We start from the raw sequence: 15,690 nt of genomic DNA on the forward strand, positions 1-15,690 counted from the left end.
AGGTGATTGTCTTTTCCTCTAATAGGGAGATGCTCAATTTTATTCAAATAGAAGGATGTCCATCACATCATCAATGGATCGAAGAGAACTCCTTAAGAGAATTTACAAAACCTGGGACCCATTAATTAACTATGAATTGCTTATATGATCAAACCCAGTGGGATATCTCTGCCGTTGTGTTTTATTTGTGATCCGTCAGTTTCAGATGCTATTGTTCCTTTTTTGTCTCTACAATATTCTTTATCTTTTTGTACATTTTGTCAAAGTTATGTCTGATTCTGTAAACAAATGTCCATAAATAAATAATTCATGACAATTTGCATTTATAATAAATACTATTTATAAACTTATAATAGTGTCAGAAATTTGAAGAATTTAAAGGCCGATTATCAACCAAACTGTTGGAAAATTGAAAAAAAAAAAACCTAATTAAATAGTGCCTTCTTTTCCAGGCCTTCGAGACAAAATTAGCACAAATTAATGCAACAGAATTATTAACAATCATTCCAATTTTTTTTTATTATCTGTCAACCAGAATATTCTTAGATTTTGTCTTCCCATTTTTTGAGACTCTTAAAAAGTTGAGTAGGTCATTCAGAAAAAAACACAGAGACTGACTTTGAACGCACCGGTGAACTGAAAAAGTCCCGTCCCTTCACCCAGAGCTCTGCTAGAAGCCGTTCCCCCCAACAAGTGCTGGAGATCAGCAGAGTGCGCACAATCAGGAAGTATCTTTAGATTGGACAGGGTTTTTACAGTCCTGCCACGGACACAGATGACATTTTATTATTATTATTTTATGTCAGAGCATTTACTTTATTAATTGTATGTTATGAGGATTTTTAAGTAATATGACAGAAGGTGTTTCTTAATAGAATCACCTACTCTACCTTTAAGTCATTAAAGTGTGTACAATACAAAAAACAAAATGGGACTGACTTTCCTCTCCAAGAATCCAAATAGTCACACAGCCCACACAATCTGTTTTCTGAACATGTTTGCAGCTGCATAGCTCAAATGCCAGGCGTAGAAAACAATTTCCATCTTTGACTTCCAGTCAGATGAGACACATAATTCATACCATAATTTGAAAACAAGCTTCCAATGGAGTTCACATTGCAACACAAATTATTCATGTAGATATGCATTACATGCATCAGCCTCCTCAATGATTGAGTAAAGCTCTTTATGCCATGAAGAACCATGTACACACATATTTAGTTAACACTGGATGTACAAGCAAGTGGATCAAACTAGAAAAACGTACTTGCACTGTTTACTTCATTAAATCCTCTTCTGAAGCTTTTGGGGGAAACGATTGATGACATTAGCCTACCTTTTTTCTCTTCTTACTGTAACTAAAGTGTGAATCCCTGCAGTCATAAATGTACACAAAAACATATGGGTTGATGGGTGAACCCAAAATGAATTGATTTAAAATGTAAATGAACTCTTGGTAGTTGTAGGAAACACATAAGGAACGTGTCCTTCTGTTTAATGGGGAAACGCATGACAGTGTGATAGTTATCGTGTTCAACCTGAGGGATCCAGCAGGCAATGATTAACATCTGAGGACATGTTGGGTGACTTATCTCTAAAACTGGAACGTATCCAGCAGCCTGAGCTCATTGTGCACAGAAGGCAACAAGTGTTGACGAAAGAAGCCAGAGATAAAGAGCAGAAAATGTTGTGACAGACTCCTGGCCTGAGGACCTCACTGGTCAGACAGAGGGGTGTGCTCAGCTAACGCTTCACTTCACCCGCTTCCACGGCTGTTTGTGGTTTCACTGCGGTTGTCACGCTGCTGGGAACATGTCGTCCGTCTCGGTACCCCCACCGAAATGCCTGAACAAACCGCTGGTGGTTCCTCATCGTCACATGTTTGGACCAGGACCTTCCAACGTCCCTCCACGGATCTTGGAGGCGGGGGCCAATCCTGTCATAGGACACATGCATCCAGAGATATTCGAGGTAACTCTGGGGTTTTAACACACATCTATCACGCTGCCAGTGGTGGAAAGTACAAAGTACATTGACTTGTGGACTACTCCACCACATACTTAAGTATAGATTTGTGTAACGTTTTAGTATTGTGGTGTAAAAAGGGTTGGACCTTTTGAGAACAAAAGGTAAACAAACAAAAAAGAGGAAACAGACTATCTACACAAGGAGAGAGGAAAGAGATGATATAGCCTACACAAGGAGGCAGGAAACACAGACTATACACAAGTCAAGACACCACCTGGGGGAGTCAAGACATCAGAAACAAAAAGGACCAGGAGACAGGAAACCAACACAGGGAACCGAAACTACAAAATAAAACGTGAAAATAAACCAGGAAAAAAAAAAAACAATCATCATGGATTTGTACCGTATGTGTAATTGAAATGGTATTTCAATGTTATGCTACTTTACACTTTACACTATTGTACTTTTTACTCCACCACATTTATTAGACAGCGTCTCTGGGGATTAACATTTTACATACACATACTTTATGAATAAAATGTGTTTTTATAGATTTAAAAAACTCATTAGGAAATGCTGCTTACATTTAAAGACATCAGTAATGATAATCCAATACATATTACAGTGTATACTGTTTATACACACGTAACTGTTTGCCTGGTCATAAGATAGAATTAGGTGAGTGTTTGTGGCATATTTATAAAGATGATAGTAAAGGTCGGGAACAAGTTTTTTTTTTTTTTTTTTACCCAAAAATTCTATTCGGTGCTCATTAAATAAAAAATGTTGTCTCAATTGACAAATCTTTCAAATCGTAGACCAGAGCTTTAAACTACGTCTTACACCACGTTTGCTCCTTTTGTAGATAATGAGTGAAATCAAAAGTGGAATCCAGTACATGTTCCAGACCCAGAACAACGTGACTCTAGCTGTGAGCGGCACCGGCCACACCGCGATGGAGTGTGCCGTCTTCAACAGCGTGGAGCCGGGGGAGAGCGTGCTGACCGCGGTCAACGGCATCTGGGGAGAGCGAGCAGCAGACATGGCCGAGAGGATCGGTAAGGCTGCTGGTATTTAGTTAGACTACCCTGCCTCGTTCCTGGGCTCCAACTGAACATGCAATTATTCAAAAACAGATCCCAAATGCATGGTTACGTTTGATTGGAGGCTCAGTCATTTTCTAAAAAAGTGGGCAATGTAGTTTTTAGCAAACAACCCCGGAACGGGAACAAATGGTGCATTTGTTGGGGACTACTTTTTTCTACAACATATCACGTGCGTTAACTCAACAGGTGCTCGAGTGAATACCATTGTGGCGCCCCCTGGTGGTTTCTTCACTAATGCAGAGATTGAACAGGTATCAGTGCCTCCAGTAACCAGGTTTCTAAAGTAGACTCAGTGAAAGAGTCTGTGGGATCATGCTGTTATCTCATCGCAGGCCTTATCAAAACACCGGCCAGTGGTCTTCTTCCTCGCTCACGGAGAATCTTCTACAGGCGTCTTGCATCCTTTGGACGGCATCGGACAGCTGTGCCATAAGTAAGATCGCTCCTCTGTCGTCATCACGTCTGTAACAATAATAAGAGCTGAGCTAAAAGCTGCCATGATCTGTGTCTACAGGTATAACTGCTTGTTCCTCGTCGACTCTGTGGCGTCAATGGGAGGGGCCCCTCTATACATGGACCAGCAAGGTTTCCCATTAAATCCTGCTCTCTCTGGGGCAGCTATTTAAACCAGTTACTGTCTTACACTATCCGATTATCTGGACACAAATGGATCTTTTTATATGGATTGTATTTTTAGAGATAGACATCCTGTACACCGGCTCCCAAAAGGTTTTGAATGCTCCACCGGGTACAGCGCCCATCTCCTTCAGTGAAAGAGCATGGTGAGAAATATATAAAGTATATATACACACACACAAGCAGTAGTAAGTAAATGAAACGTGTATTTAGAGGTCGAATCTGTCCACAGCCAGAAAATATTCAACCGCAGGACAAAGCCTGTGTCGTTCTTCTTGGATATGAGTTGGCTTGCAAACTACTGGGGATGTGATGGCAAGCCGTCAAGAATGTAAGACATCTTGTTTTTGCTCCTTCTGCAGACAGGAACTGATTCGATTTTAAAATGTTCTCTCATTTTTAACGGTACAATTTCTGGATATTGCTCTGTCTTTTGCATGTTCTCTCTATAGATATCATCACACAGGTCCAGTCACTGCGTTTTACTCCCTGAGGGAGAGTCTGGCTGTCCTTGTTGAAGAGGTGGGACGGGTTAGAATGAAATATGTTGATGTATCTGTGACAGAGCTCAGGTTGTACTTTGACAAACATATACATATAAATAGCCAGAACAGGGTATAAAGATGAATTAGGCTAACAATTAAGTCATTTTGCTTTGGGAGTAAGTTCATAAAAACATGGCAATGTTGGTCTGTTGGTCAACTACTTTGGTATTGTGTGCATGTTAGCATGGCGTTAACATTCAGGCTGGTTTAGCCTGAATGCATATGTATCAAGTGAAAATATCAGCTATAACGTTTTGACAGTGTTTTCCTGTTGTGCTCAGGGTCTGGAGAAGTCGTGGGAAAGACATCAAAAAGTGGTGGAGTATTTCCACACTGGCCTAGAAAGCATGGGACTCAAACTTTTTGTTAAAGAAAAAGTGAGTGTTACATTTGAAGACTGCCATCTTATTATTTTCTCCATTTTTTTTTTATCATAACCTGTAGTGGAATCGACACAGAATAATGATCAGAATATATATAACTACAAAAAGGAGAAAATGTACCATTTCTGACTTAAATGGTTGTTACAGAGGGCAAGACTCCCCACGGTCACCACTATTGTTGCTCCTCCTGGGTATGACTGGAAGGAGATCACAAGCTACATCATGAAAACACATAATTTAGAGATTTCTGGAGGGCTTGGACCATCTGTTGGCTTGGTAAGAGAAAAATGTGTCCAATTATATTCCTCTTGTGTAGACTACGCCTGCCAAGTCCTGTGTAGCCTGAATCCCGATGGTTTCTGTTCTTTTAAGGTGCTGCGTGTTGGACTGATGGGATGTAACAGCAGCAAACCCAATGTTGACATGGTGCTGGCAGCACTGAAAGACGCCCTGAAACACTGCCACAAGAGCAAAGTGTAACATGTTGCTGTAGGATGCTGTACTTGTCCTGTGTGGCTCAATGACGACTTTACAGTAAATGGGACGAGAACAGTGGATAATGCTGCAGTACCTTTTGTCAGCAGCAGTCTGTGATCTAACACTTTGTCTTTTTTTTTTATTTCAGTCTAATAAAAACACACTGAAACAAATAATTAGACATGATAGTATTCCATTCGTAATGATACATAAGATACATTTCACTCTTAAAGAGACCTAATAGAGCCCTCCTTTCTAGCTCATTTACATCAGTGGGTTTTCTCTGGCTTGTTTCTCACTGAAAACCTCAAACGCTTCCTGTTATTTCTGTCCATATCTGAAGCCAAGTGTACTGACTACAGTATAAAATGTAATAACATGTCATTTATCCCACATCCCTTGGCCATTTGTGTAACTTTGTGGTATATAGCTGTAGTTGTTGAATGATGATATGCTTTTCATCCTGCTATCAACAAGAAAAGTAAAGCACTTGTCGTTTAATAATCATGACATGTAAAAAGACATTCTGTCATGTGGGTTGTTAGGTAAGATATATATATACCTTTTGAGGCTTGCCCTTTAAAAACTTGACAAATAGGTAAGAGAGGTAATGCTAAAGCTTCTCAGCTACCTTTCATATTAAAACCAGCTGGTCCTGTTTTTAAATTCAGTACTGTAATGAGTTTGCATTGTGGATTAATTTTCATAAGGTATCTTATCTTAGTGTTTAAACAATGTAAATGGAATGTGAAATCAAAAGTAAACAATATATAAAAGGAAATAGGAGTCTATGTTTGAATAATATTCCCAATTTATCATCATTCTGGTATTTACAAAATATTCTTCAAACACAATATTATACTGTACAGAAAATCCGAAAATATATTTCGTTGGAATATGCTTAAAATGCAATTTTCTTCTTCTTCTTCTTCTTAAAGAAGAGCCCAAACAGGAAGTGCGTGTACGTACTTCCTTTGTTGACACTTTTCTCCAGTAAAAGGCGGGTAAATGTTGGGATAAGCTAGCTCTTGCGGGTTAGCTACGGGGCTCAGAGGATAGCGCGGCTAGACAGGCGACAGCGCGGCTAGACAGGTAGTCATGGCGTGTAAAAGAGGGGCGCTTATCGTGCTGGAGGGAGTGGACAGGGCCGGGAAGACCACGCAGTGCAAGAGACTGGTCGAGGCGCTGCAGCAGAGCGGCCGGCCGGCAGAGATGATGAGATTCCCCGGTGAGGCTAAACGTTAGCATACTAGTTGTACTGGTGCAACCTTTCACTGCTATGTGACGTTGATTCAGTGCGTCTCTGCGTGGTTTCTCCGGGTCAGACAGGACCACGACCATCGGACAGCTGATAAGCGCCTACCTGGAGAAGAAGAGTGACCTGGAGGACCACACGGTGCATCTGCTCTTCTCTGCGAACCGATGGGAACTGGTGTAAGTTGTGTTTTAGTGGAAGGACTCGTCAGCAGTGGAAACATCACCCATCTTCTACCGCTTTATGCTGTATTCAGGGTCGCGGGGGGGATGATCCCAGCTCGCAGTGGTAACAGGTGTATTTAATGGCATTCATTTTGGCTGGGTTCCAATTAGTGGACGGAATTATAATGCGCCCGCTGATGATAGACACTGGAGATTGACGTGTGGAGAAACTACAATGATGGACTACAAAAAGCGCATCGTCCACGTCACCCCATGTTGTTGGTATAAACAGCTGACCGGCCTCAGGTCCAGCAGCTCCTCCTTCCTGTTGCTGTAACAGTCTGTAAACCAACAGACCAACACTGTAATAACCCCTTAGTTCAATGTTTACCTGTTAATTATTTATTATAGGCCTATAATGCTTGTTTAACTGATGCTTTTTGTTATTGAACTAACCCTCCCATTTACTGCAGGAACACTAAATGTCCTGCCTGGGACAAATAAAATATTATCTTGAATATGGACAGGTTACAGAAATTGAGAACTCAAGAGTATCCCTCTTCTCAGAGTTAACAAACTCAAGAGTTTTAGCAAAACCTGCTTTCTGGAATACAACCCTGGGGTGATTAATGGATGAACTACCTCACTTGTCACTGAATCTGAGCACTGCCTTCTTTTGATATATTAAAAAAAACTAGTAAAGGTGTACAAGTTGAACATAATGTAAACACTCTAGCGCTTGTACCTTTTTAAGGAGAAGTTGGGTGATATTTAATATTTTCCTTGTCAACACATTCCATGAAAAGACGAACACAAAATGATCCTATAACTAACGAGTACAGTCAATCCTGATGTATCTTCTGTGCCATCGAGGTCTATTGTCGTCAAAAATAGGCCACGCTGTTGCAATAAGTGACTTGAAGCTTTATTACCATGACACTAGATTTCAATTCCTAACGCACCACCCTGGTGCCAAAAGCATTCCTGACTAAATATAGTCCCAGACAAAAGCAGTTTGAATAACGTTTGCTTAAAACTAGAGTGCCCACCTGTCAAGGAAATGATTTCAGCTATTTGAAGAATTAAACCCTAGATTTGTGACTGTGATTCAGAGGCGGAGGCCAAAGCCAACCCGTCCTTGGCTTCAAGCCAGACAGGGTAAGGAAGTCAAGACTAACATATTGTTGATTTTGGTCTCTTCATGGGATTTGTAACAAAAATAGAGAAGATTGCCGGCTTTATCCTTCAAAAATGAACAGAACTTAAAGTAAAATGATTTTCTTTCCATCTCTGAAGTTGTTGTTTTTTTAGCACTGATGCAAACTCCTATCTGAAAATGCATATTCTTGTTTTCTCATGCCTTTTTCATGATCCCCTACATAATTAAACAATTGTGACCACAGGCCTTTAATGAAGAAGAAGCTGGAGCAAGGCATCACCCTGGTTGTAGACAGGTACGCCTTCTCGGGAGTTGCCTTCACCAGTGCAAAGCCGGTGAGTCTCTGTCTTTCAAATGGGGCGATTCGGTGTGTTTGAGAGGAGCAACAGATAGTTTGACGTGTCCGTCTCCTCCAGGGTTTCTGTCTGGACTGGTGCATGAAACCTGACGTGGGACTGCCAAAGCCGGACCTCGTTATGTTTCTACAGCTCAGTCCAGCTGAGGCTGCTCTCCGAGGTCAGTTTGGAGAGGAGCGATATGAGACCAGCGTTTTCCAAAGAGCGGTTCAACAGAAATTTGAACAGCTGATGAAGGATTCTTCAGTCAACTGGCAGGTACGAGGAGAGTCTGGATTACACGTTTTCCCCCATTGATGACTTCAATCAATAATATTAAACATCTCGTCATTGTCTGCTCTAGGTAATTGACGCTTCTCAGAGTGTTGAGGACGTGCACAAGAACATCTCAACCCACAGCCTCAACACCGTCAACTCAGCTCAGGACCTTCAACTTGGAGAGCTGTGGAAGTGAACCAGAACCAGAACCTGGACCTGGTGAAACTGCTGCTTTGAGACCAAGACGGCGTCACTAGTGCAGGAACTGAAGGACTTGTCAGCACCTTTTATTTGAATGCGGAAGCTATGATTTTAAATAATTCCATCCAGGCTTGAACTTGGAGACATACCATTGTCAAATAGCAGATTCTGACTTTATTTGTTTTAAATCCTCTTACATGTGTATTGTTCTTTCACCCGTCTATATAATGTGTTGATTAAATAAATAATCTTCAAATGAACTAGTGTATATGTTAAAACTTGGCAAGGATACTTTGCATGAACCATTAATGCAACTTAATTTTGACTTAATTTGGTTTCATTACAGGCCGTTACAGACTCTAAAGTTATTAGTGACAAACCGCGTGAAGCCATGGGCATCATTAACCATTGGGTCTCTATACAACATAAAACTGTTATGGCAATTTAACTTATGGAGTCGGGGAAAGGCACCATATCACTTCAGAATAAACATTGAAAGTGTTAAGACTTAAATGGAAACACGTGTGTGACGATGTGCATACAGAATTTATCCTGAGCTCCTGCTACGGCTTCCACCAGGCAGTCTCAATGTTTGGATACAGAGAGCATTCAGAGGCTGCTGAGAACGCTGTGTGATGCTCGCTGAAACACCGCCGGAGCTGGACTGGCTCAAGAGGTCTCCAGGTAATGTTCATCCCCTCAGGCTTCCCTTCTGATACAGAGAAATCTCTCGCCAACTGTCGAGGACAGCAAATCATTGTTCATATGTTCCTCAGAGGGAAAGGATCTCAAACTCTTCATCTTCCGAATCGAAGAACCGCTCCAACCTGTCAGAATCTGAGAAATCTGTGAAGTGGGCGCCAACACGTAAAAAGACAAAAACAACAACATTAAAATTCATTTTTATCTCTTTTTGGATGTATTTTGCAAAGCAGATCTGCAGTTAATTTACCAGGAGTAAGATTAAGGGCATCCACGCTGACCATGTGAGATGGCTGACTGTCTACTAGTTCAAACATGGGCAGGCCTCCTCTGTTGCAGGACAGCTGCAAGACAAGGACCCTCACTTTATGACATGAAAATTCCACTGACCAGAACGCATTTAAAACTGCTATAGACGAGTAATAAAACCCCCAAAAAACAGTGTTCCCAGAAACGTACCCTTCTTATGCGCATACACCAGTCGTCAAACTCGTCCTCTGTACTGCAGAAGAAACCCTGGCAGAAACCAGAATACAATAAGCTACGGAACATCTGGGTTACTGTAAAGATATCACATTCACATTTGACAATGGGCCTTAGTTTGAGATCCAAAAGCCCTGTGCTATAAAACCCTCTCTAGCATTCCTACCGCTGCGATGGACGGGTCCAGTTCACAGATGTGCATGCGGCACGGTGGGTGCTGACAATGGTACGTCTCATCGGGGACTTGGCCGTCTTCACATGGATCCACCGCAGGCTGCGTGGTGTGTGGGTCTAAATAGATGAGTTCCTCTCCTGGGAGGGGGGGGGACAGAAGCAGGGTTATAATTAGACTGCTCTCTTGGTGGAAGTAGAATTAATATGGTGAGTGTGCGGTGCACAGCTGAGTTTATTTCACAAACACAGAGACTAGACATACCGACATAACCAATGAAGTAATGGGCACTGTTGGGTTTCCCCCCAATAACACCCAGGGACTGAGGCAGCATGAAGCATTGCTGTGAAAAGAGACAAGAGGGTTTATCTCAGCCCAGCTGTAGCCGACTACGTCTCGTGGTAACCTAAGTACCTGTTCTCACAAAGTTTTCAGCCAATTTAGCACAAACAACATGGAAATGACATAACGACCATTTTACTAATCATATCATTTGTTTCGTTTTTAGATTAATAGTGGAAGTTTCCTTCCTTGTGGGATTCACGATGTACACACCAGAAAGCCTCGCACAGAGTCGACATAAAACCAGATGACTGGTGGATTCCAGTGTCCTAACCTGAACTCACGACTTGTTTTGAAACGTGAGCACTACCCCCAATAAACCAGCGTGTATCTTGATAATCGTTTCACATATTTGCAACACTCAATCATTTCCACTGAGAAGCAGAAACAGAAATAGTAATAACGGAGAAAAGAATATGTGCATGCCGACCACAGTAACTGCAGAGGTTTGCATCCATTTGAGACAAACTTCGCAACTTCCTGAAGGTTGGTTAGCCACCAAAGTACAAACGGTAACTTTGTGGAGTCGCGAGTCAACAGGAAATTCAGTCGTCTTATTTTTGTAAATCAAGTTTCCAGTGGCAACTCCCATTTTTCAGGCAGGATATAATGGCTGTTAACGTCCCAATCATCAAAGTCAATCGTTTCAACAGCGGTGGGAATCTACACGGTGAAGTACTGCACCTTGAGGGTTTCGATGTAGGCCTCGTTTATATCACTCAGGCCCAGCCTCAGGGGGATGAGCAGGACCAGGGGTTTCCAGAGAGCCGTCTCCTCCTCCGTCAGGGCACACGCCCCCTCCAGGCAGCCATTGAGCTCCCCCGCTCCCTCTGGTTCGCAAAAGGCTGCTGCAGCATCCAGCCAGGGCATACAGAGACGCTCTGCAGAGACAAAATGAATGTACTATTGTCTATGCTGCAGAAAAGAGAAAAGAAAAACATGCTGTTTGTGGCCTACGTTAAGAAAAACATCATTGTACCGGAGTAGCATTCGGTCATGTGTCAGACGAACACACTGACCACTCAGCTACTTGTTGTTGAATGAAGTTAGTTTCTTTACTCCAACTCACATTTGTATTTGTTTTCACCCAGAAACGTCATCCTGTAATGAGAACATAGAACACTCAAACACAACTGCACTCACTGATCTCCTCGATGACCACAGTGTTGTCCATCGCCACGTGCACCACTAATCTGCTCCACGTATCGAACACTGCCAGCTTCCTGGAAGTAAGACGGACACGTTGAGACAGTCCCACGTTTGTGTTTTACCAAAGTGGAAAGACATTTTCAACAAGTTGTTTCCAGTCTTCCCAGTCTCAGTATCTTGTGTATTTTGTGAAGAGTTTGACAATAGGTTGGCTGAATACATGGGGAGAGTGGAAAATAAAGAAAAGGCAAATAAAAACAACTGAACGACACACAGCTTTTTATTTCAATCACACTGACTGTGCTTTTCAGAAGCTATGTTTTAATCACGTTTATATCAACATACTGTTGCACCCTGTGGAGTTTTTGACCACAAGTAGTGCTGTTGAGCAGAAACACTGAATGTAAACATGACTTTTGTTTGTTTACAAGAAAATACGGAGAAAATACAAGAAAAGCTACTAGTTGTAGCTCTAAAATACAAAAACAACTGAAAGTGAGTATCTAGTAACTTAGCATCTCTAGTAGAGATAGAGTAGAGATTCTCTACTTACTTTAGGACCTGGGCCACTGTGTTTGGTCCATACCACTGGCCTATAGGCTTTCCCTCACCAACTCCCATTTGGGCTGCAGCATTTAGGGACAAGAGAGAAACACTGTGACACCAAGTCTTTCAGGAATGCCTGAGCGATTCCTTGTAAAATTGGAAAGGTCGGACATTCACTACTCACCAATTTGATGGATGGAATAATAGCTGTCTTTTTTGTCAATGAAGGCGTTGAGAATGCTGATGTACTCTTCTCTTTGTTTCTGGTCTCTGGCCCATCTCCAGTCTGAGAACAACAAGCCAGTTATCACACCAGTTTCAACCCAGCTCTGTTAGTAGTCTACTCACTGGAGGAGAGCTGCTAGTGCAACACGGTGATACACTCGGCTTCCCTCTACGTATAGCTACGTCTAACTACAATCAAGGGAGACATCTTTCCCTTTGTTTTTGTATTGTTTAAAGTTGCCTTACCTCTGCCCACATGTCGACACACCAAGGCCTCGCCGAGGATCATCTGGCCACACCGTAACATACACCCCCATCCTGTATCCGACGTTGGTCCTGTCCCACCTGTTACACATTCAAGGAGTTTGTAGATCTTTCATAATAACATAAATAACTTCCATGGTGTAATTTAGGGGCTCACAGCACACATTTCTTCACTTACCAATTGGCGGGAAGTTTTTTCTGTATGTGAACCACAGTCGTGAAGTGACATCTGATAAAATCTCATCTTTCTCTACATGAAGACCAGAAATCGCCAGATTACAAATCAATAATGAATAATGAGTAATAGGATTCTTTCGAACTTGAAATAGAAATTTCTCTCCATCTCAAAAACACGTTATATATAACAGAGTCCTACCTGTGAGGGCATTGTACTCTTTCCCCAAGATCCACACAGGCTCTGAGGTCTCTGGAAAATCTTCAAACTCTCCAAAGCGAAGTGTGTCGTATGTTAAGGTTGCTACAAAAGAGGTAGAGAGTCAACTGTAAGGTCCATGATATTTAATATTTGTTTCTGTACATTAAGCTGGGTCTGGATTTATCTGCTGGGGGAGTAGGTGAAGGAGCATACATTTTTAGTTTCAAGCTCCTGCCAAACACATTTCATGGTGAAATACACTTTATAATAAAGCTTGATAAAATTGGGCAAAACTTTAAGGGCACTCAAGAAATGTAGTATTGTGCATCCATGACATCGGATGGTCAGATGGTGCCAATGTGTTGCAGGCAGCAGATGCAGAGATTTCCTGACTTTAAGTACCAAGTATTAGTAAAGCTAAAGACTAAAACAAAAACAGAAAAACACGCTGATTTGAATTCATAGTCTTGAAACACAGGCCAGGAAAACCCTGACAGCATATTTACATGTTGACTGATACTCTTCAGACAAATTCATTGAACCTAATGTGTGAATACACCCCTTTATAATCAGAGGACACGTACATAACAAATGGACTAATTCAAACTGTATCACACGTACCACAATGTAAAAAAAACACAAATTCCTTGTTCAATTAACTGGTAATATATTAGTATGTGAATAAATAAGAGGGTGCCTTTAATAAAGTGTGATGCAGGGAGCAATCACATTAGCAGCATGCATTTGCAGATTTTCACTGCAGTAGGAAACACTGGCCCAGAGCCAGAGAGAAAATGAGGCAAAGGAGTAATTGATATCATTAAAGGGTACACTTACTGTTGAGAAAGAAAAACATCTAAGTTTGGCTAACTGCTGACTGTTAATATTGACTGGAAAATGTATCTACGCTTGGATGAAAAGTAAAAAAAAAAAAAAAAAATCTGCGGTTTGTGGTAAACTCAACGATATGCACATAAGAGACAGGAGAAGTTGACGAGCTAGCTTACTGGCATTAGCTGTCATTTAGCGTTAGTTACAGGTGAGAATCGCAAGCTCGTCGATAAAGAATGCAGGGATGTGTTATTGGAAAGATAAGGGAACGATGAAGACAGTCTGAAGACCATTAAGTTTTAAGTACGTGAGTGCAGCTGCATATCTTATTACTTCGTGATCATATAAGAGGAATGCTATTAGCTCGGAGAGAGGTTTCACTGCTAACAGCCTTCCCGGAGACAACAGTGAGGTTCGCTTCATAACTGATGCTGAGTGACAGTTCATCGACTGAGATGTTCATCTTGGGCGTAACGTTAGCATATTTAGCCAAAACCAATGACGAAAGGCAAAATATGAGGCCAGAAACTTAGCGACAACACATGCCATTAACACGGAGGACAGCTGGAGACCGAGCAGGAAGTTATACGGCCGAGCAGCGAGCTGTCACGGCCGGGAATCCAACACATGAAGCAATAACAGCAGGCTAACGTTGGTTAGCAGTTAGCTTTAGTCATCATTTTAGCAGGCTAACGTCACCGAAGCTACAAAGCAATAGGGTCCGTCTCGGACTGGTAGCTAGCTGGAGTTGGTAATCCCGTCACCACGGAGCAGGAAATGTGTTGCCAGGTATGACATGACATTCTTGTGGTTCTTATGTGGCAATACTAGCCTGCTAAGGGGGAAACATAATAGTTATTTTACTATAAAATCTCGTTTACCTGCATCCATCCCGACGGTCTTCACCCTATCTTGTTTGTTGTTCTCTGGACTCCGACCCGCCGGACCAATGGGATCACAGTCCTGCTCTGGAATCGGGAGTGAGGCGGAACATTCTTTACGACATCCAATCAGATCTGAGTAGGGAGGCGTCACGTTGCCCCAGCCAATCAGCAGTGCCTGATGTATCCAGTATGAGTTACTTTAGTACTCGTGTCCATAGTTATACGTTTATGTGTTTATTGTGCAACCAAACAGGTTTGAGATTTGAGAGCGAAACTATCGACACTGCGTTCAAACATTTTTTTATTGCAAGTAAATATGTAATAAAGGTGTCGACGCGAATCAAAAACGTGTGTTTGCATATTTAAAAGCTTTGTTTGCTGGTGATCTGAATCAGAGGATTCACAGGTACATTTTTGGATTAGCAAGAACGACCTGAATGTCCTGTTACATCTTTAATCACAAATGTACTTGGAAAATTGCTAGTAGGTCAGGGATACATGAGTAGATCCGTCCCGTTGAAAACAGTTCACGGTGCGTTCACGTAACCGATTTCAGGAGGCTCGATATCCATGGTGTTCCCTTAGATAGAGAGGGAAAAAGTTAAATACAAAACTACTTATTAGACACTTAAATATAGATATAAATCCGTAATCTTGTTAATTAAACAGAGATCGATACCTATAGATTTAGATTTGTTCAGTGATCTTTCACATTCTATTTCTTAAAGCAAAAACACCACAACTTCTGAACTCCATTAAAATAACAGAGTAATAGATAGATAGATAGATGAATAAAAGGAGGAGAAGTAATCAAACTAAAATGACACGCAGTAAGATCAGTGAAAGGGTGAAGTGGAACAAACTGCTTACATTTCATCATGTCATTGACTGTTGAATCTGTCTGCGTCTCCTGATTCTGATCAACCACTAGGTGGCGACAAAGAGCCATCAATGCTCCTGCCGTTGCTTTGCTTTTGCAGGAAAAAGTCATTCACACCAAGATGTAGCTGACCTGAGAGCTTAACAGAGAAAACAGCCTATATGTTAAGCAAAACGCTTACACTACAAGTAAAACATTAATATAACATCCACAACTTCCATAAAAGATGAAAACCTTTTCCATAGCCTTTTCTGTCACAGTCGGGAAAAGACTTTCATTATTTTTGATAACAGACAGCAAGAAAACTTCCTACGTTTGTTGTTTGGTT

At 41.5% G+C, this 15,690-nt stretch overlaps 3 protein-coding genes across 3 annotated transcripts in view; 2 read left to right on the forward strand and 1 right to left on the reverse strand.

The window, feature by feature from the left end:
• Window positions 1–1,634: 1,634 nt before the first annotated feature.
• agxta (alanine--glyoxylate and serine--pyruvate aminotransferase a) overlaps window positions 1,635–15,690 on the forward strand; it is a 212,923-nt gene continuing 198,867 nt past the window's right edge. The window contains exons 1-11 of the mRNA XM_084012195.1: window positions 1,635–1,971; window positions 2,834–3,026; window positions 3,261–3,325; window positions 3,407–3,507; window positions 3,589–3,659; window positions 3,772–3,856; window positions 3,943–4,041; window positions 4,163–4,232; window positions 4,537–4,632; window positions 4,786–4,914; window positions 5,011–5,167. Of these exons, the coding sequence (XP_083868321.1) occupies window positions 1,813–1,971; window positions 2,834–3,026; window positions 3,261–3,325; window positions 3,407–3,507; window positions 3,589–3,659; window positions 3,772–3,856; window positions 3,943–4,041; window positions 4,163–4,232; window positions 4,537–4,632; window positions 4,786–4,914; window positions 5,011–5,118 (1,176 nt within the window). The 5' untranslated portion in view covers window positions 1,635–1,812 and the 3' untranslated portion in view covers window positions 5,119–5,167. The remainder of the gene's footprint in view (window positions 1,972–2,833; window positions 3,027–3,260; window positions 3,326–3,406; window positions 3,508–3,588; window positions 3,660–3,771; window positions 3,857–3,942; window positions 4,042–4,162; window positions 4,233–4,536; window positions 4,633–4,785; window positions 4,915–5,010; window positions 5,168–15,690) is intronic.
• Window positions 6,103–8,530, forward strand: dtymk (deoxythymidylate kinase (thymidylate kinase)). Its single transcript, XM_084012200.1, has 5 exons — window positions 6,103–6,343; window positions 6,441–6,549; window positions 7,938–8,028; window positions 8,110–8,307; window positions 8,393–8,530. Exons 1-5 carry the CDS (start codon window positions 6,214–6,216, stop codon window positions 8,501–8,503), a joined length of 639 nt encoding a protein of 212 aa, XP_083868326.1. The 5' UTR covers window positions 6,103–6,213; the 3' UTR covers window positions 8,504–8,530.
• atg4b (autophagy related 4B, cysteine peptidase) lies at window positions 9,216–14,632 on the reverse strand. The gene is made up of 13 exons (XM_084012194.1): window positions 14,480–14,632; window positions 12,768–12,869; window positions 12,570–12,641; window positions 12,374–12,472; window positions 12,087–12,188; window positions 11,910–11,982; window positions 11,351–11,430; window positions 10,892–11,088; window positions 10,130–10,208; window positions 9,860–10,005; window positions 9,670–9,726; window positions 9,461–9,554; window positions 9,216–9,354 (listed from the first exon to the last, which is right to left on the reverse strand). Exons 1-13 carry the CDS (start codon window positions 14,487–14,489, stop codon window positions 9,281–9,283), a joined length of 1,185 nt encoding a protein of 394 aa, XP_083868320.1. The 5' UTR covers window positions 14,490–14,632; the 3' UTR covers window positions 9,216–9,280.

This window comes from Eutrigla gurnardus (assembly GCF_963514095.1).
Source record: "Eutrigla gurnardus genome assembly, chromosome: 6".
Taxonomy (NCBI): Eukaryota; Metazoa; Chordata; class Actinopteri; order Perciformes; family Triglidae; genus Eutrigla; species Eutrigla gurnardus.

What these genes read in the sequence shown, in the direction of transcription:
- atg4b (XM_084012194.1), bottom strand. An exon ending in AAAAAACTTCCCGCCAATTG is followed by an intron (nt 12,473 to 12,569) that starts GTAAGTGAAGAA and finishes AATGTGTAACAG; the next exon opens with GTGGGACAGGACCAACGTCG. An exon ending in TTATTCCATCCATCAAATTG is followed by an intron (nt 11,983 to 12,086) that starts GTGAGTAGTGAA and finishes TAAATGCTGCAG; the next exon opens with CCCAAATGGGAGTTGGTGAG.
- dtymk (XM_084012200.1), top strand. Translation starts at nt 6,214, where the DNA reads ATGGCGTGTAAAAGAGGGGCGCTTATCGTGCTGGAGGGAGTGGACAGG. An exon ending in AGAGATGATGAGATTCCCCG is followed by an intron (nt 6,344 to 6,440) that starts GTGAGGCTAAAC and finishes TCTCCGGGTCAG; the next exon opens with ACAGGACCACGACCATCGGA. An exon ending in ATTCTTCAGTCAACTGGCAG is followed by an intron (nt 8,308 to 8,392) that starts GTACGAGGAGAG and finishes TGTCTGCTCTAG; the next exon opens with GTAATTGACGCTTCTCAGAG.